At 40.4% G+C, this 24,167-nt stretch overlaps 1 protein-coding gene across 3 annotated transcripts in view; it reads right to left on the reverse strand.

Moving 5' to 3' along the window:
- Positions 1–465: 465 nt before the first annotated feature.
- LOC122553665 (putative pre-mRNA-splicing factor ATP-dependent RNA helicase DHX32) overlaps positions 466–24,167 on the reverse strand; it is a 121,739-nt gene continuing 98,037 nt past the window's right edge. For all 3 annotated transcript variants that reach the window (XM_043697856.1, XM_043697946.1, XM_043698027.1), the window contains exons 9-12: positions 10,613–10,738; positions 5,714–5,904; positions 4,405–4,595; positions 466–2,217 (exon numbers count right to left, since the gene is read on the reverse strand). In XM_043697856.1, the coding sequence (XP_043553791.1) occupies positions 2,028–2,217; positions 4,405–4,595; positions 5,714–5,904; positions 10,613–10,738 (698 nt within the window). In that variant the 3' untranslated portion in view covers positions 466–2,027. The remainder of the gene's footprint in view (positions 2,218–4,404; positions 4,596–5,713; positions 5,905–10,612; positions 10,739–24,167) is intronic.

A 24,167-nucleotide genomic window follows, 5' to 3' on the forward strand; every position in this document is an offset into this window, starting at 1 on the left:
CCATCTGGGTTGTTCGGTATTGGAACTGGTCCTCCTGGGAGCAGATGCGGCGGAGACGAAGGAATTGGGAATATGGGATGGCGTTTTTACAGGGGGCAGGGTGGGAGGAGGTGTAGTCTAGGTAGCTGTGGGAGTCACTCGGTTTATAGTAAATGTCCGCGTTGATTCGGTCGCCCGAGATAGAAATGGAGAGGTCTAGGAAGGGGAGGAAGGAGTCTGAGATGGACCAAGTAAATTTGAGATCGGGGTGGAAGGTGTTAGTAAAGTGGATGAACTGTTCAACCTCCTCGTGGGAGCACGAGGCAGCGCCGATACAGTCATCGATGTAGCGGAGGAAAAGGTGGGAGCATCGATGTAGCTCATTCCTGAAGAAGGTCTCATGCCCGAAACGTCGATTCTCCTGCTCCTTGGATGCTGCCTGACCTGCTGAGCTTTTTCAGCAACACATTTTCAGCTCTGATCTCCTTTTCTCCTAATTAAGTCATAGAATCCTAGAATCACAGAATCCCTACATTAAGGAAAAGGAGGCCATTCAGCCTACAGTCCACACCGTTCCTCCAAACACTATCCCACCCAGACCCATCTCCATAACCCTATATTCTCCTGGCTAATCCACCTAACTTACACACCCTTGTCACTATGGACAATTTCGCATGGCCAATCCACCTAACTTTTGTCAGGATGCACCACAACTGGTCCCATCTTGCTCAGCATTTCAGTGAGCTTAAGTGTTTGAAAAGTGCGACTGCGACAGTGAGAGCAACATTCAATTTTTATAAAAGCAGCATGGGAAAAGTTATATTCCAGTCATGTAATATAATTCATCATTAACTATAGGATCAATGCGGAGCCTGAGTTTTTAAAAAGACAAATAGTGCGTCACACTATAGACACTACTGTATTGTGGTTTCATTTTTGTCCAAGTTTTATGCGACTCTTGTACAAAATGCCAGGGGTCAGCCTTTCTGATAAGAGTTTTGAAACATGATAACAAACAGACACACGCGCACACAGAATGGGGTAATGGAATATTATCGCACAGAAAAAAAGCCATTCAGAAAATCAAACTTGATTTTTTTTCACATCATCACCCACCTATCCTTATTTGCTTAATTCCCATAATCTTGAAATAATAATCTTTGCATATACTCTTTTAAATGAATTTATGGAGTCTTTTTAAAAACAAACTCACATTTGGCTCTGTTTTACCTTTCTCATTTTAAAGCAATTTTACCTTTCTGTGCTCACAGCAAGATGAAAGTTTTGGGAAGTGGAATAGTTTCCCATTGTTAGCATCTCACGCTGGAGCAGAGTGAAGTACAGCATTGTGAGCTGTACAGAAACGTGGCCTCTACACTACCCCAAGTATTTACCTCAGTACCTATCTCAGTTTAGTACCTGCTCCGACACAGTATTTTGCACCTACACAGCTCCACAGCAGCCACCATGAAGCGATCCCAATATATTATTGTTAATTGCGTTACAATCTCACAGTGAAATTGCCAACTTCGATTCACCTTATGTGCATTACATGTAGTTTCTTTACTTGCATGTGAGTGGAGTTCCAGAAGGGGAAATGACTACATACGAACTCACTGCATCACCCATCAGTTTCTATTTTGAAGGACAATGAATAAAGAGAAGTCACTGGAGTCCCAGATATTGAGTGCACCTCAATGACTTTATCCAGCAGAGGGGACAGCCATTCAGCCCACTGCCTTTGCTCCTTGCAGGAGCTATTTAACTAGTTTCATTTCCCTGCTCATACCCCACATTTGTTTCCTTTTCAAGTACAAATTAATTTACTTTACAAGTTACTGTTGAATCTGCTTCTACCACACTTTCAGGCAGCGCATTCCAGATTATAATTCACAGAAAAAAAAATTCTCCCAGTTTTCTCCTCTGCCTGTTCTGGAGAAGGAAGTGATTTTATTCAAATGCTGATCAGGTTCCCATGTCATTTGCGAATAAATTCAACAACCAGCCATCGGTCACTTGCCCCCAGGTGCTGCTGACTTCCTTTCCCCTCACTGAAGCAAGCAGAGCTCCTCACTTTCAATCTCTTCTGCATCTTCATCTTCGTTTAAGGTATTGCCTGCCTCTTCGTTTGGCTGTGTTTCTCTGCCAGTCAGCTTCTCCCGAAGCTTCATGAGTAAGTCACGGCTCTCGCTGACTGGTAGGTTGCTAAGGTAGTATTGTGGTGCAAACTCAATCAGCCTTGGGGAAAGAAAAAAAAAAGCAAAAATATAACCAGCTCATGTCAGAATTCACAGCTTCAATTGAATTACTCTTTGGTAACCAGTGTTTCAGTCTGTATCATTTTTCCTGATTCAAAATAGGTTGCAATTATGTTGTTCTGAATTATGATTAGATTAGATTCCCTTCAATGTGGTGCATCTCTTCGGCCCTACAAGTCCACACTGACCCTCTGAAGAGTAACCTAGCCAGACTCCATTCCCTACATTTGCCCCTGACTGATGCACCTTACACTATGGGCAATTTAACATGGCCAATTCACCTGACCTGCACACCTTTTGGATTGTGGGAGGAGACCAGAGCGTCCACAGATACGGGGAGAACATGCAAAGTCCATACAGACAATCGCCTGAGGCTGGATGCGAACCTGGGTCTCTGGCACTGTGAGGCCGCAGTGCTAGCCACTGAGCCACTCTCTTCTTGCTTCTATAATTGAAAAACATTTAATGATACATCTGAGCCTCCTATCTCCCTGCTTTGTCTAACGCCATCAACACAAGTCTCAGTTCTGCTATCAGCCTGAAAAATGTTTTTTATTTGTGCTCTCTTCACTGCCACATATCCTTCAATTTAACCAAGCTCAGAACGAGTTAACCAAAGATCGGTGACAAGTTTCACATCTCCTGACAAAGGAGCAGCACTCTGAAAGCTTGTGATTTAAATAAACCTGTCAGATTATAACTTGGTGACAGGTGACTTCTGATTTTGTCCACCCCAGTCTAACACCAGCACCTCCACAGTACGACAAGTTTAATATTACTATATAGCTTTCCAATTCTAATCCTTTGGAAATTGATTCCAATATTTTGCTTTTTCTCCCCCCAAAAGAATGGCATCAACCTACATTGTTACTTTGAGGTTTGTCTATCTAGATCTCTGGTCCCGCTACCTAATTAAACTATGCGTCAAAGGAGTATGTTCTTCCTACCAAAATGCCCCACCTCACATCTTATCAATGAGTTGGCCATCTGTTTCTAAACTAGAAAATGTCAACTCTCCAACATAGGAACATAATGATTAAAAAAAAAATCAATTTAACCTTTCAAGAAACCATCATTACTATGTACTTTACAAATATATCTTGCATTCTATAACAATTAGAGCAAAAATAATTGCTCCAATATCATAGGCACTGATCTACTGCTTTGGATTTATATCTGGATATAATGTTTATTTGTCAACTTAACACTTAGATAAGACCAGGTGATTATAGATTCAAACTAAAACAAAATAGCAACGTTACAGTCTACGTCTGGAAACCATTCTTCATCAAATAATAATCTGGAAAGAACTGGGTACGGCAATTTAGCAAGTAACATTTAAGGTGAGGAGACAAAACACTTTCAGACAACAAACTACAAGGATAAAGCAACTTCAAGATTACAGCTACAGCAAACAGCCATCAGGACAGGTTCAGAAGGGGGAAGATCCTGCCTGACCAATGCCCTAACCTTTTTTCAGGAAGTGATACCCCAAGCGAATTCTGGAAAACCCTATGATGTAGCCTACCTACACTTGCAAAACCTCTGTCAGTGTCATACAAAAAAAATAGGACTGGGGGCTCAAGGTAAAACCTCTGAAGTTGTCTGAAATGAAACAGTTTGTACCAATGTTGAGAGTGTGGTGCTAAGATGTAGGAACACAGACCTGTCATTAGATTCTTCCCACTTCTAGCAATATTAACAACTTGAAATCAAAACTAAATCATGTACAAAAACAGCACACTAGATGGGAATACTATGATCAATTACGGAGTACTTTGTTTGGAACTGCCAAAACAGTCTGTGAAAATGGAGATCTCAACATGCCAGTTGAGAAGTGAAAGTAATCATGAAAACTCTACACAGTCAGCTCAAATAAGCAATCATTTTAAGTGAGTCACTGGCAGCAAGAATTAATTTAAATCTGGAGAATATCATCCATCCTCACAGCTTGTAGCGTTAACTGAATCCTTTAACAATGACAGGTTGCTGTAATACACTCCCAGGCTGTGTAGTGTTATCTGTGTGTTACTTCCCTTCTTCCTCATAAGAAAATACAAGTCAGATCTTGATAAAAAAAATAATGATTCCAGATATATATGAACTCAGTGAGAGCATGACGTGCTTGCAGTATCTGTCTCTTCCCAATTCCCTCACACATACTTACATTTCAGGGTGAATCTCTGAGACAACGCTAATGCAGTTGTCTTGGAAAATGGTAAAATCCTGATACAGAACCCAAGAGGGAGGTCGGGGCCGAGGCTTCCTGGTGAGGTAACATGATAAAGGATGTAGGTGAGCCACATGCTTATGATTGAGCATCAGGTAATTCCCAGAGCCATCCACATCTCTCGCTACCTAAAATCAGGGTTTGGTTTTCAGATGGAAAGGGAGTAAAAGGAGGAAAGGGCAGAGGGGACAAACAAATTTACCATAATTAATCAATCAATCAATCAGTTAAATCAATTAGTCAGAGGGAGGCGACACACACAGAACATTTCCCAAAAGATGAAATTGCTTTCATTTCTGTCTTTTTACCGTCTTGGTTAACAAACACACTTCACAATCCTACTTACCTTCCAATGCTCAGTGCATTGCAGCAATGGAGGCAGATTGAGGGCCTTAAGTGGGCAATAATTGGTCACTTCAGGCCCTCAATCTACTAAAAGGTGGGTACCTTATCCACCATCCTGAATTATAGTTACCAGGTAGGGGAGTGGGTGAGAAGGTGAGAAGTGAGTTCCCTTATATTGCCATGGTGCCATCCACATTCCCCCAAATGAGAACATGTTCAATGGAGGACCATAAAATCCAGGTCTTTTTGTAATTGACTTCAATCAGTTGAACCCAGAGAGGCAACAGGAATTGGGAAAGCAGCTGTTTAGGTTACAACTCTCAGGGACAGTCCGCCAGAAATAGATTTCTCTTGCTGACACTGGTCAGTTTTCTAAACAATTTCAGCACTTATGGTCCTTTATAAAAGAATAATTCAGTTTGTACCAAAGGTCAATCAATTTAAATTATAACAGCACCAACTAACAGACAGAGAGAAATATGCACACATTTCAATTTTGAAAATATCTGTCATGCACTATAACTGAGTTTTCGCACCTTTACTTTAATCTGCAGCCGCAGTCTGACTAAATGGTTTTGATCAGAAATGCAGTATTTGACACAGGTAGCTGTGCCTTCCAACTATGGAGCAGAGCTTAGACTATTGATATGAGCAAACAAGGGCTAAAACGTTAGGTAAAACATTGGGGGCTTTGGTGTAGCACACATCTTGTGGAGGAAGGTCACCATAGCATAATCAAATGTTATACTGACAATGATGCACCAGATGACTGGTAGAGCTGATCTTTGCAAGAGAAGATTGACAGAATCTGACATCCAATATAGCTGAAGTCCATGAAAGATCTTTTAACTGAAGCCAGGTCTCAGAGGAGGAGCTGTGATGGCACAACATGATCACCCACCTTAAGGAAGTAGCCGGAGATCAGAGCTCTCTTTATGTTAAGCACGTTTCCCTCCATTCCGAAGTTGGATGGCGATATAGGTAATTCAATCCTTTGCATCATTTCCAGCAACTCATAGCGTATGACGTCAGCTAGCTTCAGAGCAGAGTAACTCAGATAATTCTTCAGACACCACGTTTCATCTTCATTATCTACAGGCAGATTTTACAGGGGTAATGCAATATCACAGCTCTCTCGCCCAATAAGTAAGTTAAAAAGCTCTGGACACAACATAGACAGCAAAGGGCAGGTGAGATAGATATTTGTTGATCACTTTTGATGATAATCACTTTTAGCCAGATGTTAAAAAAACAGGAAATATATAGCATGCTAATTAGCATTTCAAAGAGAAGTAGTAATTAAAAGTTCAGGTGTAGAGACCTCCAATAAATGTTGTACCTGAAAGGTTAACACATCTTTCTCAGATGCTGCTTGACTTATATATACTACCTTGTTCAGCTAGTTCTTCACCTCATGTTAGCTGGTGCACATCACCTTTGGTGGTGTATGCAAGGAGGTCTAAGCAGACCCCGGGAAGTTAACCATAATGATAATGAATCACTGGGAATAGGTATTGCTCATCTAATAGGTCTTCATGGTCAGTGGCTGCAGTTTTCTCAACAGAAGAAACAATGAAATATACAATTGACAATTAAGACAAATATTAATTTGCTTATTTATACTTCAAAATTAGACCATCAGTTATTGTCTGGGGGAGGTAAAATATTAGAGTGGGAAGCACTAAAGCATTAAGTTTAGTGTACAGTTCACATTTCTTACTATTTTCCAGACAGACTAATAGCAGAGAGGTCGGTTACAATGGTGCGTAAACATGTGGAATAATAATTCTGGAAAATAGTACACTTTCTAGTTTAACATTCAAGGATCAGCACAAAGCAATTACAGATTTGATGCAGAACAATGCTCTCTGTTTACTATCCGATTAGTGCAACTGCAATCAAACCTTGGAAGGGCACCTAATTAATATCTGAACGTGGCGCCTTTCCTGTTTCAATTTGACAGGGAGACTGTCATTAAATAATAAAATCCCTTCATTGCGGAAGCAGGCCACTCGGCTCATCGGGTCCACATTGACCCATCCAGAGTATCCCACCCAGACACACCCCCTGCCCTACCCCATAATCCTGCATTATGGGGCAATTTAACAAGGCCAAGTCACCTAACCTGCACACGTTTGGACTGTGGGACGAAAGTGGAAAGTGAAACTCACGCAGACACGGGGAGAATGTGCAAACCCCACACAGACAGTCACCTGAAGCTAGAATCGAACTTGGGTCTCTGGCGCTGTGAGGCAGCATTGCTAACCACTGAGCCACCATGCTATGCCACCCATAATTGGGTGAATTTCATTTCAGATAGAAGGTTTCATGGCACTATATTAAACCATGTTAACATGCAACACTGCTAAAAAGAAAACCAAATACAACATTTCAACTTTCACAATACTCTAACTGCTTTTCAAAGGAAAACACCTACACATTTGGGAATATTTGTTGAACTTTACATTGTAATTGAAGTGTTCCCCATGTGTCAACATCCTTCTGATAACTGGGATTTTGTCCTTCTTTCTGGGTTACCACAAAATTACAAGATAGATTCAAAAAGATTGAAGACTGAAATGAGAGGTTGGATGGAGCAGAAGCCAGATACCTTCATGTGTGTGCCACTGGCACTGGCAGACACAGGCCAGTCTCAACAATTGAACTCCCAAAAGCAGGAACATGCTTTTTGGGACACCAAAAGAAATTGTGTTTTACCCTCAGCTTGCTCTCAGATCATTTAACTGGTCAAAACTACGACGCTCCTATGATAGATTAAAACTTCACCATGAGAATTTCTAAAAATGGTAAAAGATGCAAAGTGGCATTTGCACATCTTGCAAGTCAGGTCATTCACTCACAATCCAAAAGGAAAGTGGTAGATGTCTGAAAATGAACAGAACCTAAAAAAAATGATTACACCTTTAAAAGCAGACACTTTGTGGAGAAGTAATGCTACTTAGAGCAGGGACCATTCATCGGAACTGAAGGACACCACAGATAAATATCATGTGCAAAATGACTTAACATTCTACTTGTAGCCTGCACACATGAGAGAAATTGGATGCATCAAAATATCTGCCTGCATCTTTTCAAGCTTTCTCAACTCCTTTGTTTTCTGTTCCTTTTAAAAACAATACTGTAATATCTTCCTGTTCTAATGAAGAATTCAAACTTAATGTTTTTTCCCTAACCAATGTTTCCTGACACTATGCACTGATTCAGATTTTAAGTATATGCAGCTCTGTTCTGTCTGCTCTGCATTCTACAAACACATTTGGACATATACAAGATTGCTAAAGACATAGGAAACATTAACCCAGAATATGACATAAAATGAGGAAGTAGAATTTGTGGATGTAAGCTCAATCCAGTGAAATTTTAGGAATATCCTCAGGAAAATCTTGACACAAGGAATGATCAACATGTGGAATAAACTTTTAGTTAGAACAGTGGAGGCAAAGCCCTGGAATGAATGAACAAATGCCAGGATACCGCAGTCACGCAGACTTTAGAACTCTTTGAGACTTATGGCAAGCTACAACTACAGATACAGGAATACTACAGGTACCAATGTGGGGTCATAACTATTAATGATGTATATGAAAGATTTGTCCCAAGGTGATAAATATATGGTGGCTAAATTTGGACCCAAAAGTAAGTAGGAAAATAAGTTGTCAAGAGTATAACATGTGAAACTTTGATGTGTCCACGAAGGAAGAATAGTAATGCAGTATGTTATTTAAAAGGATCTGTTTGCTGACACCAATGCACTGTTGAAACCAAAGTGAAGTGATTAATGAAAAGAAAAAAATGCACTTTGTTTCACACTTTGTTTATATCACCACTATAAAATACCTTTTTCACAATATAGTTTGTTAAAATTGAATGTTTAATTGGTATTTGTGACTAATGCACCACTGATTATTGCCAATTAAGCCAATTTTTAAATGTAAAATAAAAGTTATACTTTATTTTACACTTTATTTCTGTGACCTAACATAGTCTTTGTATTAAAATAGTACAATTCATTGGCATCTGTAAATATTTGTAAGTATACTTAATAAGCCATATCCCCACTAATACAAGAGTTCCTTGGTGTCAGCACATAGTGTTGTTTAAATGGAGGTTGCTGAATTCTAATGCATGGCAATCAGAATGCTCCAATACGTGAATTATAAAGAGCTTTAGCAAGACGACATCTGAAGTACTGTGCAATGTTCCCCTTCAATGTTTTTTTTTCTCTGCACAGATTCTGAGCTCAGCATACAGGATGTTTAAAGCAGAGAAGAAGTCATACAGCAGAGGTTGCTGACATGTGCATGGAGTTTCCAAGCTGCTGCACATTCATGTGGCTGCACAACCTCCAGAGAACACTGGTAGAGTTTGGTCTCTTAACCAGAGAGATACAATTGCATCAGAAGCAGTTCAGAAACAATTCACTTAACCATTTCCTGAGATGAAGGATTAAATCCTGTAACCATTAGAGTTAAGAATAATTCACGGTGACCTTATTGAACACACACAAAATCCTAAAGAAACATCATTGGATATACTAAGATGTTTCCAATTGTGGGGAATGTACAACTAGAGAACACAATTTGAAAATTAGAAGTATTATATGTAAGCAAAAGGTGAGGGGAACTGATTTTCTGTTCAAGTGTTGTAAATCTGGAATTCTAATCCCCAGACAGCTGAGAGTTTGGGTCATTGATTACATTCCATTGTATTGGACAGGTTTTCTATTGGCAAGGGAATCAAGGGTAATGATGGGCAGACAGGAAGATGAAGTTGAGATTCTGAAAGAAGGGGATTTCTTGTTAGAGTAATGCAAAGTTAATAACATTAATAGAAGAGATGGTGAATTAGTGGGAATGTCAGTGGACTAGTAATCCAGAGTCCTACTCTCTGTACATGGGTTCAAATCCAGCCATGGCTAAATATTGAAATTTGAGTTTTATAAAAACCTGGAATTAAATTCATGTAACAATTGTCAATTATCATAAAACACATTTGGTTTATTAATATTATAGAATCTCGGAGTCTCTACAGTGCAGATAGAGGTCATTCAGCCTATCAAGTCTGCAATGATCCTCCAAACAGCATCCCATTCAGACCTGTAACTTGGCACTTCCCGTTGCTAAACCACCCAGCCTGCACAACCCTGCATACCATGGGGCAATGTAGCGCGGTCAATCCACCCAACCTTTAGACTGGGCGGGGAAAAGAAACCAGAACACCTGGAGGAAATCCACGAAGACAAGGGGTGTACGTGTAAAATCCACACAGTTACCCGAGGCTGGAATCAAACACAGGTCCCTGGTGCTGTGAGGCTAGCTATTGTGGCACCTTTTCTTTAGGGAAGAAAATCAGCCATCTTTACCTGGCCTGGCTGACATGTAACCACACTCTCAGTACACAGTTGAGTCTTAACTACACTCTGGGCAATTAATGCTACGTAGCCAGCGATGCATCTAACCCATGACTGCATAAAAACAGGAACTGCACCAAACAGAAGTGAGAAACATAATGTGTGTCTGGATCTGTGAATGGAATCTCATAAACTGAGTGCTTGCCATCACTAACCTACATGTTTTTGATAGAAAGATTTAGAACAATAAAACAGCCCAAAATATCTCAGCTAGTGAAAACAAAGGGTCAGATAAAATCAAATTAGTTAGGAAGCAATATAAACTGCTGTCATAGTAGAATGATCTTTCTGGCAGTGTGGGAGGAAGTAGGTGAAGAGAGAAAAATATTTACGATTTATTTGAAATAATATTGCTGTCTCCATACTTACGTTGTTTGAATGCATTGTAGACATTGATGAGAGTAAAATGATCACCTTCAGGATGTAGAAGAATTCTCCTGCGAACGGCTGCAGCTTCCTCCAAGTGTTTGGGTGGTGCAACAAAACATGGGGATGCTGAAAGAAAGGCAAATATTCAAGTCAGGAATGTCTTTGATGCTCTCTTGTAAAACGATCAAAAGTACAGAGCAACACTATGCAAATATTTGATGTATTTGCTATTACAGACCACTGGTAATCATGCTGGTTTAAGACCAGATAATTTTGTTTAAGTACTGTTATAATACAGAGTAAACTCTCCTGCTTAATTTAAAACTAGCAACACAGAAAAGATTTATCATGCGCAGTAATCTGTGAAAATTCGATAGGCCAAGAACTAGTTAAAGTAAAAATTAAAGAAGAAATAGAGTTAAGTATAACAGAATAATTAACCAATAACTATTTACAATTCCTTACTCTAATCTATTACCTTCCCTTCTATAATTCTAGTCTGATAAAATTCCCAATTTACAAAACAAAACTTCTTATTTCAAAACCAGACAGCTTTCGTTTTCTCTGAACTCCAGTCGTTGTCTTCTCAGGGATTTCAGCTTCACAGGTCATCAATCGATAAAGGTACCTTTTAAGAGAGCTATTTTTCAGGCAGTCGTTTTACATGCTGGGGCTTTGGCAGTTCTCCCCTCAACTGTTCGATTTTCCTCAATCTCATACCCTCAAAGCACTGGATTGTGTCACTGGCTTTTAAGATTGGTCAATATACTCAATTCAAACTGGATTGGAGTTTGGTTTCTTTCGGGGTATAATTTAAACTAATTAGAATTTTTTTGTCTTTTCCAGGCAACCAGCTAATCAAGTTGTTTGACCAAGTGTTACACTTGGTTCTGTCAGGTAGATCTGTTGCTTTTAACTCTCTTGAAGGCACAGTACATCCATATCTTCATAACAGTACTGATGCCCATCTGCACCTTCTAATAGCAAATAAGCTTAGTTATTGGGTCAGGAAGTTTAACCAATGGCAGAGGTGCAATATTTTTTGAACCATTTCAATATGCAGCAGAAAGGTTCAAGCTAAAATGACTGGACAGTGGTAAATTATTTTATAAAAAGAGAAAGGGCTGGAGAAACTCCGTAGGTCTGACAGCATCTATCGAGAGTGAAACTAAATTAATGTTTTGAGTCCAATACAACATTTTGAATCTTCACCATCTGCTGTACTTTGCTTTCATTTTAGCAATTTATATAAAATCAGGCAGACTATGATCCCTAGGAATTGTGCTAAAAGGGAGTCAGAATAGGTTGTAAGAAGATTACACAGTTGCAGCTGGTTCCTATTCCTGGAGCATCCTCCATCTCTTTAAAATACTGAGTGCAGTACTAGTTTGCACAAAAGATGGACACTGTACATTTGCTCTGTTTGACACTTAATTCTGACAGTATCCAAATCAATCTTGTGAACTCTACCATCTAGAAGATCAAGTATTACAGATCTATGTCAATAGCATCAACTCCAAATCACACATCATCCCACATGTTGTCCTTTGTGGTCACCAAGTCAGAAGTCTGGAAGTACCTTCCTAAGAGGCACTCCGGGTGTAGGCATACTATGAGATTTTTAAAATTAGATTAGATTAGATTACATTACAGTGTGGAAACAGGGCCTTCGGCCCAACAACTCCACACAGTCAGTCGCCTGAGGCGGGAATTGAACCCAGGTCTCTAGCGCTGTGAGGCAGCAGTGCTAACCACTGTGCCACCGTGCTGCCCACAAAACGTATCCTCAACATCATTACCTTCCCAACAGCAGTAAGTAAATGCCGTATAAATAGCTTTTTCAAATGACATTTTCTGCACATTTCTGCTCTTAGAATACCCTTCCAACCAACCTCTCTTTTCCCCATGTTTGAAATTCTTATGAATTGTATGCCATCTAGCATTGCACAATGTGATGCACAGAGGTCATACATCAGTACTTACACGACACTTTGCACTAAAAATATCTACCTTGAAGCCCCAAATCATTTCAAATCTATATTCTTAAGATGTTCACAAACCAAATGAGCTATCACATTTAGAATTTGCAGGGTAGCACTGTCAGTATCTCCTGCTCAAGACTTGGATTAGATGGTATCTCAGGAGGTGTAGACAGTGTTGAATAGTGCCATTATTAACAGACAGTGACCGAAGGGTCTGTTTCCATGCTGTACATCTCAATGACTCTATGTTAATCGTAATACTCTAAAATACAATATAATTGCTCACTAGAAAAAAATTAGAGGCCTCCCCATGGTAGGCTTATGCGGAAAGTCAGGAGGCATGGGATAGAGGGAAATTTGGCCAATTGGATAGAAAACTGGCTAACCGGTTCATGTCTGATTTTACTTCCTCTTCACTATTCCATCTATGAGAATGGACCAGGAACTATTACTCATTCATTCTGCACGTTTTGATCCATCCTTAAGCTTACTGGATTGGTGCTTCATGAGCCAAATCCAAAATGATCACCTTTTATGGAATATTCTGCACCTCTTACCAAAATGATAACCTCACACTTATCCACATTATATTCCATGTGGCCTGTTCTTGCCTGCTCACTTGACCTGTTTAAAATAGGGTTGCAGTTATATTCAAGGCCAAATACAACATCAAAGTTGTTAACAGTCTGCAGCTGAAGCTGAACCATACAAAAAGGACAACACTGTAGCAGGCTCCATTGTGGATTGTGACGATGAAAAGAAAGTTAATCTTTAACACAAATCTCCTCTGCCATAATGACAATGTAGCAGCCTACAGGTGCCATCATCCTAACGCGTAGCCTGCAGTAGGTCAAGAGAGGAGATTACAATCGCTGAATTTATAAAAGTCTTACCTCTCTTTGATGGTTTGCTATTCCTTTGCAAGAGATCTCTCCTGCGAACACCACAGGCTTACAACTTAAATAAAATTACAGCTTAGTTGAACTTTCTGGGGTACTTAGGCAATAAAGGGATTGCTCTCCAGAAAGGAATCCTGTCCAAAAACCTGGTAGCTCACAGAATTGAAAAGTACAGTCCCATCACATCGCTTTCTAACATTTCCTGGATAATAGTTCTCAAACACAGAACATAGAATAGTACAGCACAGCTTTAGGCCCTTCGGCCAACCATCTCAATGCCGACCATGATGCCACGTATCCCTCTATCCCCTGCCTGATGATGCATTGAAATTCCTCTTAAACATTGATATTGTATCTGCTTTTACCACCTGCCTGGCAGCATATATCAAGCACTACCACCTTCTAACATTATCTACTTCAATTGATCCCCTTCTCACCTTAAACAATGCCCCATAGTATTGTACATTTCTACCTTGAGGAAAATATCTCCGAATATCCACCCGAACAATGCCTCCCATAATTTTATGCACTTCTATCAGGTTGTGCCTCAGCCTCCAATGCTGGAGTGAAAACAATCTAAATTTGTCCAACTTCTCCTTAACTGCTAATACACTCCAATCCAGGCAAATTCCTGGCAAACCTCTTTTGTACTCTCTCCAAAGCCTCCACATCCTTCCTATAGTGTGGCAACCAGAATTGCACACAGTAGTCCAATGTGGCCTAACTAAAGTCTTAAACAGCTGCAATATGACTTGCCAACCTTTCTACTCAATGCTCTGAATGAAGGCAAGCATGCCACCTAATGCACTTGTGGCACCATTTTCAGGAGGCTATGGATTTGGACTCTAAGACCCCTCTGTACATCAACGCTAAGAGTCCTGCCATCAACTGTATACTTTCCTCTTGCCTTTAACCTCCCAAAACGCATCACTACATGACTAACACCAGGGATGAGTGGGGCTAGCTGTCGCCACGGAGGGAAATTTGAGCCACAAGTCAGTTCCAGAAATGAAAGTTATTTCTTTGATACTTGTTATCTCTAGATTTTAAAGTCAGTGCACTACTGAACAGCTATTAAGTAGGCGGCTGAGGTAAGTGACTTGGAAATTCTGTTCCCTTTATGGTACATAAATCTCACAATCGGTGTGTAAGGGACAGTTGTTCGGGTGGAAAAGAGGAAGGAAATTGGTGCAAAACCCATTTCTGAGCAATTGGCCCTTTCCACCCTAGTGGAAAAGTCCTGGTAGGGGCCAACCCTTCGTGTTACAGTGAAAGAGGAGGGACCTGACTGGGCCTAAATAGCTGTAATCCAACAACTACTGAACTCAATTACCATTAGGAATGTGGAAAAGTTCATGTGGACAATCTGGGTAGAGTAAACAGAGAGAAAAACTGCTCCCACTGGCCAAAGGGCTAAGAACACCAGAGCACACACAATGACTCAAAGGTCCTAATTCTGTTCCTATATTTTATATTCTTACGGACTTAAAACAAATGGCAAAAATACCAGAAGGAACGTGAAGAAATACTGTTTTTATGCCAGAATGGTTTGGATCTGAAAGCACTGCTTGAGGATGAGAGAAACACATTCAATCACGGACTTCAAAACAGAAATTGTTTTGAACCTGGGAAAAAAAAACTGCTGGGTTATGGCAGAGGCAGGAGAATGGGAGTGGCTGACTTGCTCTCAAAATGAGCTGGTACGGTCACTACAGGAGGAAAGGCTTCCTTTCTAAAATGCAGGAGGTCTACTACACTGACCCAACTGAAAAACATGACAAGAGTTGCTACACACATTTTGCCCCATGACTGCCCACCCTCCCCTTACCCCAGTTCTGAAATACTGGAAACAAAAATAGAAAGTGCTGAAAAAGCTCAGCAAGTCTGGCAGTGTCTGTGGAGAGACATTCCAGTTAACGTTTCGAGTCGAGTGACCTTTCCTCAGAACTGGTCCTCGTCTGAAATACTAGTCATGTCTCAGAAATTTATACAGGAGTGTCGTAACAATGACATTGCAAACCTTGTCTGGGTTCCAAACTTTTGGGGCAAAGTTTTCTCTCTCTGGTGAAGAATTTCCACAGAGTCTCTTTTGGCCAAACCAGATATTGTTGGAATATCTGGTATAACTGTGTTTTAACTATACAAAATTCTGTGGTATCTGCAGATATTTTTTGTCTTTAATTTATTTCCTGTCCCCAAAACAAAAAAGCAGAAGCACCGATGAGGAAAGATCTTAATAAATTCAACATTTACGATGACCCCTTGTTGCAGCTAGAGGTCATATGAGAGAACTCTCACACGTATTTCCGCAGACCATAAAAGGTATGAGACATCCTGCCACACACAACACCACAAAAATAAATGACATTTTCTCATTAACATGCCCACCTTAAAACATAGGCAAATCTAAAAATATTTCACTTTGCACCAAAAAAAAGATTAAAACCATGCAGTTATGCACCAGCTCATCAAATAGGAAATGCACATTAACCACAATAACTGTTCCCTAAATACAGCTAATCATTATGGTTGGTCATCTCCCATTAACTTTGCTGTAAAATAATCAGCTTCAAATAGGTCTTCCGCGCTCTTGCTTTTTAAGGTGCATTGCATCCATGAACATCAGCTAAACTTTTCAAGACTTCAAAACTGTGAAATCTTCTTCCTTTTACAGAATTTCCTTCCCCTACAAGTTAACGTCCTTTATAACGCTATCTTACCACCACTTAAAATCATGACAACCTGTTTCACCTCAATTTTTTTTTAAAACTTGCCCTGGGAGGAGTCTTAAAGCTTCACTTTTAAGTGTTCAAAAAATATTAAAAATTGAGGCCACGTGGATATGATTTGGTGAAACATACAAATTATAACAAACTTAAGGCCCCTTCAATCAAAAGTGATGAAAAGTTAGAAATAATTTATGATGGGTGTGGTGCTAGAGACTTGTGTTTGCTTTTTAATTGCCTTTGAGAAAGAATGGGGCAAGTGAAACAGGAGCCAAAGGCTGTGAATCATATGAATGTCAACTCGAGGCAGGGAATAGGGCATGCACGCATAAAGGGAAAGCTAAGACCATTTGTAAGCACTGGAAACATGTACAAATGTTATGATGGCATCAATAAGTCAGGAATTTATTGTGCAGCACACCACAAAGCACAGCAGGTCAGGCATCATCCGAGGAGCAGGAAAATTGACGTTTCGGGCCGAAGCTCTTCATCAGGAATAGTACAGCCCCCGACAGAAGCTTGCAGATTATGCCTCATGGATCACTTCTCTTTCAATACCAAACAGCACAGTGGCTGCAGAGAGTCAGCTGGCAAGGCGGCTGAGGAGTGCGGCCCCATAGACACCATTGGGTAGGGGAAGGTCCACTCTGTCAGCCTCCATGCCTGTCTTCTCCCTGCCTGGTGACATGCGTAGACAGATCCTGGCATAGTGACATCAATGGCACTTCCCGCAGCCTGCCATGGTCAGCTGCAGGCTGTGTCAAAAGGAAAAAGAATTATCGATAACCATTCCAGAAGGTAAAAAGAAATAAAAGCAGAGGCTGAAATGTGTGACCTAGCACGAAAGGAGTGATGTAGGATGGAGGCACAAAAATGTTCAGTAACAAATGTATGAATTTTTATAATGAGTCATGCAAATGTCATTCCTGCCTCTATTGCTTTTAAAACACACTGCTCAAACAATTCATTGCTCTGAATGTACAATATATATATTTTTTTTAAAATGACTGAGTATGCTTGTAGGTGCAGGAAAGGGATTTGGAAAAACAGTCTTTTTTAAAATTCATTCATAGGATATGGGAGTCACTGGCCAGACCAGCATTTATTGCCCAGAGGGCAGTTAAATGTCAACCACATTGTTGTAGGTCTGGAGTCACATGAAGGTCAGACCAGGTAAGGATGGCAGCTTCCTTCCCTAAAGAACATTAATGAATTAGATGTTTTTTTTCCGACGACTGACAATGATCACCACTAGCTTCTTAATTCCAGATTTATTTATTGAATTCAAATTCCACCCTCTGCCATGCTGGGACTCTAACTCAGGTCCCCAGAACATTACCTGGTTCTCTGGATTTGTAGTCCAGCGATAATGGCACTAAGCCATTGCCTCAAGAAATAAAAGCAGAGACTGAAATGTGTAACCTAGCACCAAAGGAGTAATGTAGGATGGAGGCATGAAAATGTTCAGTAAGGAATGTATGAATTTTTATAGTGAGTCATGTAAATGTCATTCCTGCCTCTACTTTTTAAAAAAGCACCGCTCTGAACGTAGGACGTGTATTAAAAAACTGAATGACTGAGTATGCTTGTAGGTGCAGGAAAGGAATTTGGAAAAACATAGGTTCTTTTTTAAAAAAAACATTCCTGGGATAATTGCATTTCTTGCCCGGAGGGTAGTTAAGTATCGACAACATTGCTGTGGATCTGGTAAGGATGGCAGTTTCCTACCCTGAAGGGCATTAATGAATCGGATGGGTTTTTCTGATGATTGACAATTACTTCATAGTTATCATTAGATTCTTAATTCCAGACTTTTTTGTAAAAATTGAATTCAAATTCCATCATCTGCCACAGCAGGATTTGAACCCAGGTCCCCAGAATATTACCTGATTCTCTAGATTTGCAGTCCAGCAATAATGCCACTGGGCCATTACCTCCCCTGCAGAAACTATCACTCCCTTTAACTCTCACTACAGCTTGCACAACACTGACTGTTCTGAGGAAAGGTCACTTGACCCCAAACGTTAACTCTAATTTTTCTCCACTGATGCTGCCTGATCTGCTGAGCTTTTCCAGCAATTTCTGTTTTTGCTTTTGCCTGCCATCACCCCTGCTTCACATCTCTGACCAGCCTCTGTAAATTCTAAAAATAACAACATTTAACTGCTTGAATTCTGTCTCATTAATTCATCGCTTCCATTCCTGATAATCTACGTTGGTTGATTTTTAAAAAATGAATTCAAGGATATGTGTACGGACGATCAATTAATGTCCATCCCTAATTTCCCTCTAGGTGTTGATGGTGAGCTACCTTCTTGAACTGCTGCAGACTGTGTGTGTAGGGTCATTCAAAGTACTGTTTGGAAGTGAGTCCCAGGACTTTGACCCAGTGACACTAAAGAATCCGTGATATATTTCCAAGTCAGGATGGTTTATGCCTAGGAGGGGTATTTGCAAGTGTCCCTATGTATCTGCTACCCTTATCCTTCTTGGTGATAGCAAACACAGAGCTGCAAGATACTATTGGAGGAACCTTAGTTAGTTACTGCACTACATCTTATAGACAGTACACACTGCTGCCACTGAGGGGCAGGAGTGGACATTTGTGAATGTGGTGCCAACCAAGGGGACTGCTTTGTTTCTGAATATTGCTGGACCTGCACTGATCCAGGTATGTGTAGTGTATTTCATTACACTCCTGACTTGTGCTTTGTAGGTAATATAAATGTAATGGGAGACAGGTGGTGAAGAATTCCCACTTGTAGAATTCTCTGACCTGCTCTTATGAATATTGTATTTATAATTTGTTCATTCCTGTTTCATGATAATCCCTAGTAAGTTGATGGGGGATTCATGATGGTATTGCTTTTGAATGCCAAAAAGGGATCTCTTGCTGCAGATGGTCATTGTCTGCAATGAACGTTTTGAGAATGTCACTTGCCACTTGTCAGCCAAAACGGAATGTTGTCCAGGCCTTGTAGGCATTTGAACCCAAACAGCCTCAGTATGCGAGGAGTTGCAAATGGGTGGAATCTACAAATAGCAGCAACCATTTCTACTTCTGACCTTATGATGGAGTGTCGGTCATTGATGTACCTAGGACAGGACCCTGAGGAATTTGTGCAGAGATGTCCTGGAGCTAAGATGACTGACCTCCCGACAGCCACAATTGTTTTTCTTTGTGGTAGACATGACTTTGATCAGGACAGAGTGTTCCTCTGCAATTCTCACTAATGCAGTTCTGTTAGGATGCCTTGATGCCATACTTAGTTAATTGCTATCTGATGTCAAATTAACTATGAGAAGCAGTAAAGGCAGGAATGAGATTGTTGTGTGCGTTACTCTCTCTCCATGGATGCTGTCTGACTTGCTATGATCTGCAACATTTGTTGTTTTCAGTACAGATTCCAACATCTGTAGCAATTTGCTCCCACAAGCTAAATGAGCTTACAGTGCAGTTTGAAATTGGCAGGTAGATATTGTGGGTATCACAGAGATGTGACTGCGAGAGGATCAGAGCTGGGAACGAAGTATCCAAGGAAATACATCCTATTGAAAGGACAGGTAGACGCAGGGGAGGGAATGGCAGGGTTGCCTTGTTAGTAAGAAATTAAATTAAATCAACAGCAAGAAGTGATATAGAGTTGGAAGGTATACAATCTGGGTGAGGAGAGTTCAGCAATCCCAAAAGGGAGAAAAGACCCCAATGAGAGTTATATAAAAGGTCAAAAGTATAGCACTGGAAAGGCGCAGCAGGTCAGGAAGCATTCGAAGAGCAAGAGAGTCAACATTTTGGGCATACGCTCTTCACTAGGAATCTACCGATTCCAAGAATGTGGAATCCTGGTGAAAAGCTTATGCCCGAAACATCAACTGTCCTGCTCTTCGGATGCTGCCTGATCTGCTGTGCTTTTTCAGCGACACACTTTTCGACTCTGATCTCCAGCATCTGCAGTCCTCACTTTCTCCTCGTCAACATATGCAGGCCTCCTAGTAGTAGTTACTACTAGAACTAGAAAGTAAATAAGAAGATAGAAAAGACATGTCAGAAAGGTACTATTGCAATAATCATGGGTGACTTCAATATGTAGGTGGACTGGGAAGATCAGGTTGGTAGGATATCCACTACTGGAGATCAGAGCTGAAAATGTGTTGATTCTCTTGCTCCTTGGATGCTGCCTGACCTGCTGCGCTTTTCCATCAACACACCTCAGGTCATTTCCTCTGACATGCAGGTCCTTGGACTCCTCCATCGCCAGACCATAGCAATTCGACGGCTGGAGGAAGAGCGCCTCATCTTCCACCTAGGAACCCTCCAACCACAAGGGGTGAACTCAGATTTCTCCAGTTTCCTCATTTCCCCTCCCCCCACCTTGTCTCAGTCCCAACCCTCAAACTCAGCACCACCTTCCTAACCTGCAATCTTCTTCCTGACCTCTCCGCCCCCACCTTAACCTCTTTCCACCTATCGCATTTCCAACGCCCCTCCCCCAAATCCCTCCTCCCTACCTTTTATCTTAGCCTGCTTGGTACACTTTCCTCATTCCTGATAAAGGGCTCATGCCCGAAACGTCGATTCTCCTGCTCCTTGGATGCTGCCTGACCTGCTGCGCTTTTCCAGCAACACATTTTCAGAATATATTGATGGGCTGGTAACTGGCTTGGTTGGATTTATTTTTATGCAGAGGACATACTTGGGTCATTTTTCACATTGTCAGGCAGATGACAGGAAATGAAATGGAGCCAGAGGGAAAATAAAAAAAAGAGTAAGGAGACATGGAGCTGAAAGAAATAAAACACAGAAATCCAGCTCTCAACTAGAGTACTGCATACAGCTCAGAGTGCTACACTTCAAGAAGGATATAAACATATTGAAGCAAGTATTTTAAGAGAATGGTTCCAGGGATGAAAAAATTCAGTTACACAGATTGATTAAGTTGGGACTGTTGTCCTCAGACAGGAGAAGACCAAGAAGGGACTTAATATAAGTCATTAAAACAAGAAGGGTCTTCACAGAGGAATTAAGATAAAAAATTGTTCCCACTTGTGGAAAGCATTGAGAATGAGAAGGCAACATGTAGTTATTTCATCCCTTCAGTCTGTTCTGTCATTCAATGGAGAACATTATCTATAACATAACATTATGTAAAAGGAATGCGAAAGGACCAAACGTGACATGAGGAAACATGTTTCTGCACAGGAAGCAATTCTGATCTGGAATGTACTGCCTGGAAATGTGGTGGAGCAAGGTTAATGTAAGCATTCAAAACAACAATACATGATTATTTGAAAGGAAAGAATGTGCAGGGTGATGGCAGAAAACAGAAAAATTGCAAAAAGTCTTAAAGCTTACTTGGAGAGCTGATACAGACATAAGGGATCAAATGGCCTCATCTGCCCCAGAACAACTCTGTCATTCTATGTCAGCGTTCTATCTGTACTAGGATTGGTTGGTAGAGGTACAGGCTGGTTCTGAAGCACAAGTTTCTAGGGCAGCATAGTGGCTCAGTGGTTCAATTCCACCACTGGACAAGTGTGTGTAAACATTACACATTTTCTCCATGTCTGCATGAGTTTCCAGATGTGCAGGTTCGGTAAGTTGGCCATGTCAAATTGCCCATAATGTCCAGGGATATGCTGGTTAGGTGGATTAGCCATGGGAAATGCAGGGTACAGAGATAGGATAGGGGTGGATCTGGGTGAGATGCTATTCAGATGGGTCAACGTGGACTCAATAAGCTGGTTCCACACAGCGATTCTAAGTCTTCAATTTTGAGCTGCTAGATCAGTTCCAATTTAGCACAATGGTAGTGCCACACAACATGATGAAGGGTATTCTCAACGTGAATGGCTTACTTCAGTCCTGGATTTGAAATCCTAGTCCTCAAAGCATTTCTTGGCCTCAGCATCATCACATCTTCAACATCCCATAAAGCACCTTTTGACTCCATACTTATGTTCATCTGGTCCTCTTCACCTTCTATCATAGCGCCACCTGCCAAAGCTCTATTTTGTGAAATTCCATTCATAAACCAGTGCCTTTTCTGATACCATCTTAAAAATTTTGAGCCAGTCATTTATCTCTTCTAATGCTACATAATCAGTTATTCACTCCTTTGATTATTTTTCTACCTATTTTTCTCTTTCCTTATGTAAGCAGAGGTAAATAGATTCTTAATTTCCAAGGGATGAAAGATTAATCAGGAATATTCCGGAATGTAGAGTTTAGGTTAAAATGAGATCAGCCATGACTTTATTCTTGCTCGTACATAAAGCACCTTTCTTCATGAAACGTACCATATGTGCAAATTGCTGTTTGTAAAAGATAGTTTAACCTGTATCTTAATAAGGATAAATTTCAAATGGTAAAAGTGAAAGCTAATAGAGAAAATACTTCAATGGCTTAAAGAACATATTCAGTGGGTTATCTCACAGTAGTGATTCATCTGAGACGGAATATATTGTCCTTAAACACTCAGATGAAAGGATGTTTCATTACTGAGTTTGCAGATGACATCAAAATTGGTGGCACAGTAGACAGTGAAGGAGGTTTTCTGAGATTACAAAGGGATTGTGATCATTTGGGTCAATGAACTGAAAAATGGCAGATGGAGTTCCATATGGATAAATGTGAGGTTTTGCATTTTGGAACAACAAACAAAGGTAGGACATAGGCTAGTGTTGTAGAACCGAGGGACCCCAGGGTTCAGGTATAATTGGTTCTGATATTACGCAATAGTTCCGTTCTCATGCAATCTTGTGTTATAAGAAAATTGCACAATAGCTGTGCCATTTAAACTAACGGGGCTGGAATTATGTTGTAGCCAATACAGGTAAGCAAAGTTCGTAATTACAACTAAATTCTTCAATCGCATTAAAGGCAATTTGCGTTGAAGAAACACAGATTATAGCAGAACCAACTGTACGTAATTCTTTGAAGTTTGCATCACAGAGAGGCAAAGTGGTTAAAAAGGCATTTGGCGTGCTTGCCTTCATTGCTCAGTATTTTGAGTATAGGAGTTAGGAAGTCATGTTGAGGTTATGTAGGACATTGGTGTGGCTTGTTTTGGAATACTGTGTCCACTTCTGATTGCCCAGCTATAGGAAGGATATTATTAAGCTAGAGGGGGCTCAGAAGAGTTTACCAGGATGTTGCTGGGTAAAGAAAGTTTAAGTTATAAAGAAAGGCTGGATAGGCTGGGATGTTTTTCACTGGGGTGTAGAAGTTTGAGAGGCAACCTTATAGAAGATTATAAAATAATGAGGGGTTTAGACAGGGTTAATAGTTGTTGTCTTTTCCTTCGGATGGGGGAAATTTCAAGACGAAAAGACACGTTTTTAAGGTGAGAAGGGAGAGATTTCAAAAAAGACATGAAAGTCAATTTTTTTTTTTTACACAGAGTGGTTTGTGTGTGGATGAACCTCCTGAGGAATTGGGTGGATATGGGTAAAATTACAATGTTTAAAAGACATTTGGATAAGAACATGAATAGGAAAAGGTTTAGAGGGATATGGGCCAGGAGCAGGCAGGTAGGACTAGTTTAGTTTGGGATCATGTTCAGCATAGACTGGTTGGACTGAAAGGTCTGTTTCCATGCTGTATGACTCTGCAGCACTGAAAAATTGAATTACCAATGTGATGCTATTGGGAAAAGGCAAGAGTGCATTGATGTAGTCAAAAACAAATATATATCAGTGTACGTATTTAAATGACTTAAATTTAAAGCTACTTCACCACATATGAAAACATACTAATTGCCGAGTTGCATGTAGATTTATTACTCTTAATATCAGGATTACCACAATAGAGAAAATTTGATGAGACAAACCTGCAGAAAGGGGCAACCTTAAAAATGACTGTCATTTTATAAATGACCTGGAGGAGGGGTTAGAAGGTTGGGTGAGCAAGTTTGTGGATGATACGAAAGTCGGAGGAGTTGTAGACAGG

The sequence above is a fragment of the Chiloscyllium plagiosum genome, chromosome 1, assembly GCF_004010195.1.
Source record: "Chiloscyllium plagiosum isolate BGI_BamShark_2017 chromosome 1, ASM401019v2, whole genome shotgun sequence".
Classification (NCBI taxonomy): domain Eukaryota; kingdom Metazoa; phylum Chordata; class Chondrichthyes; order Orectolobiformes; family Hemiscylliidae; genus Chiloscyllium; species Chiloscyllium plagiosum.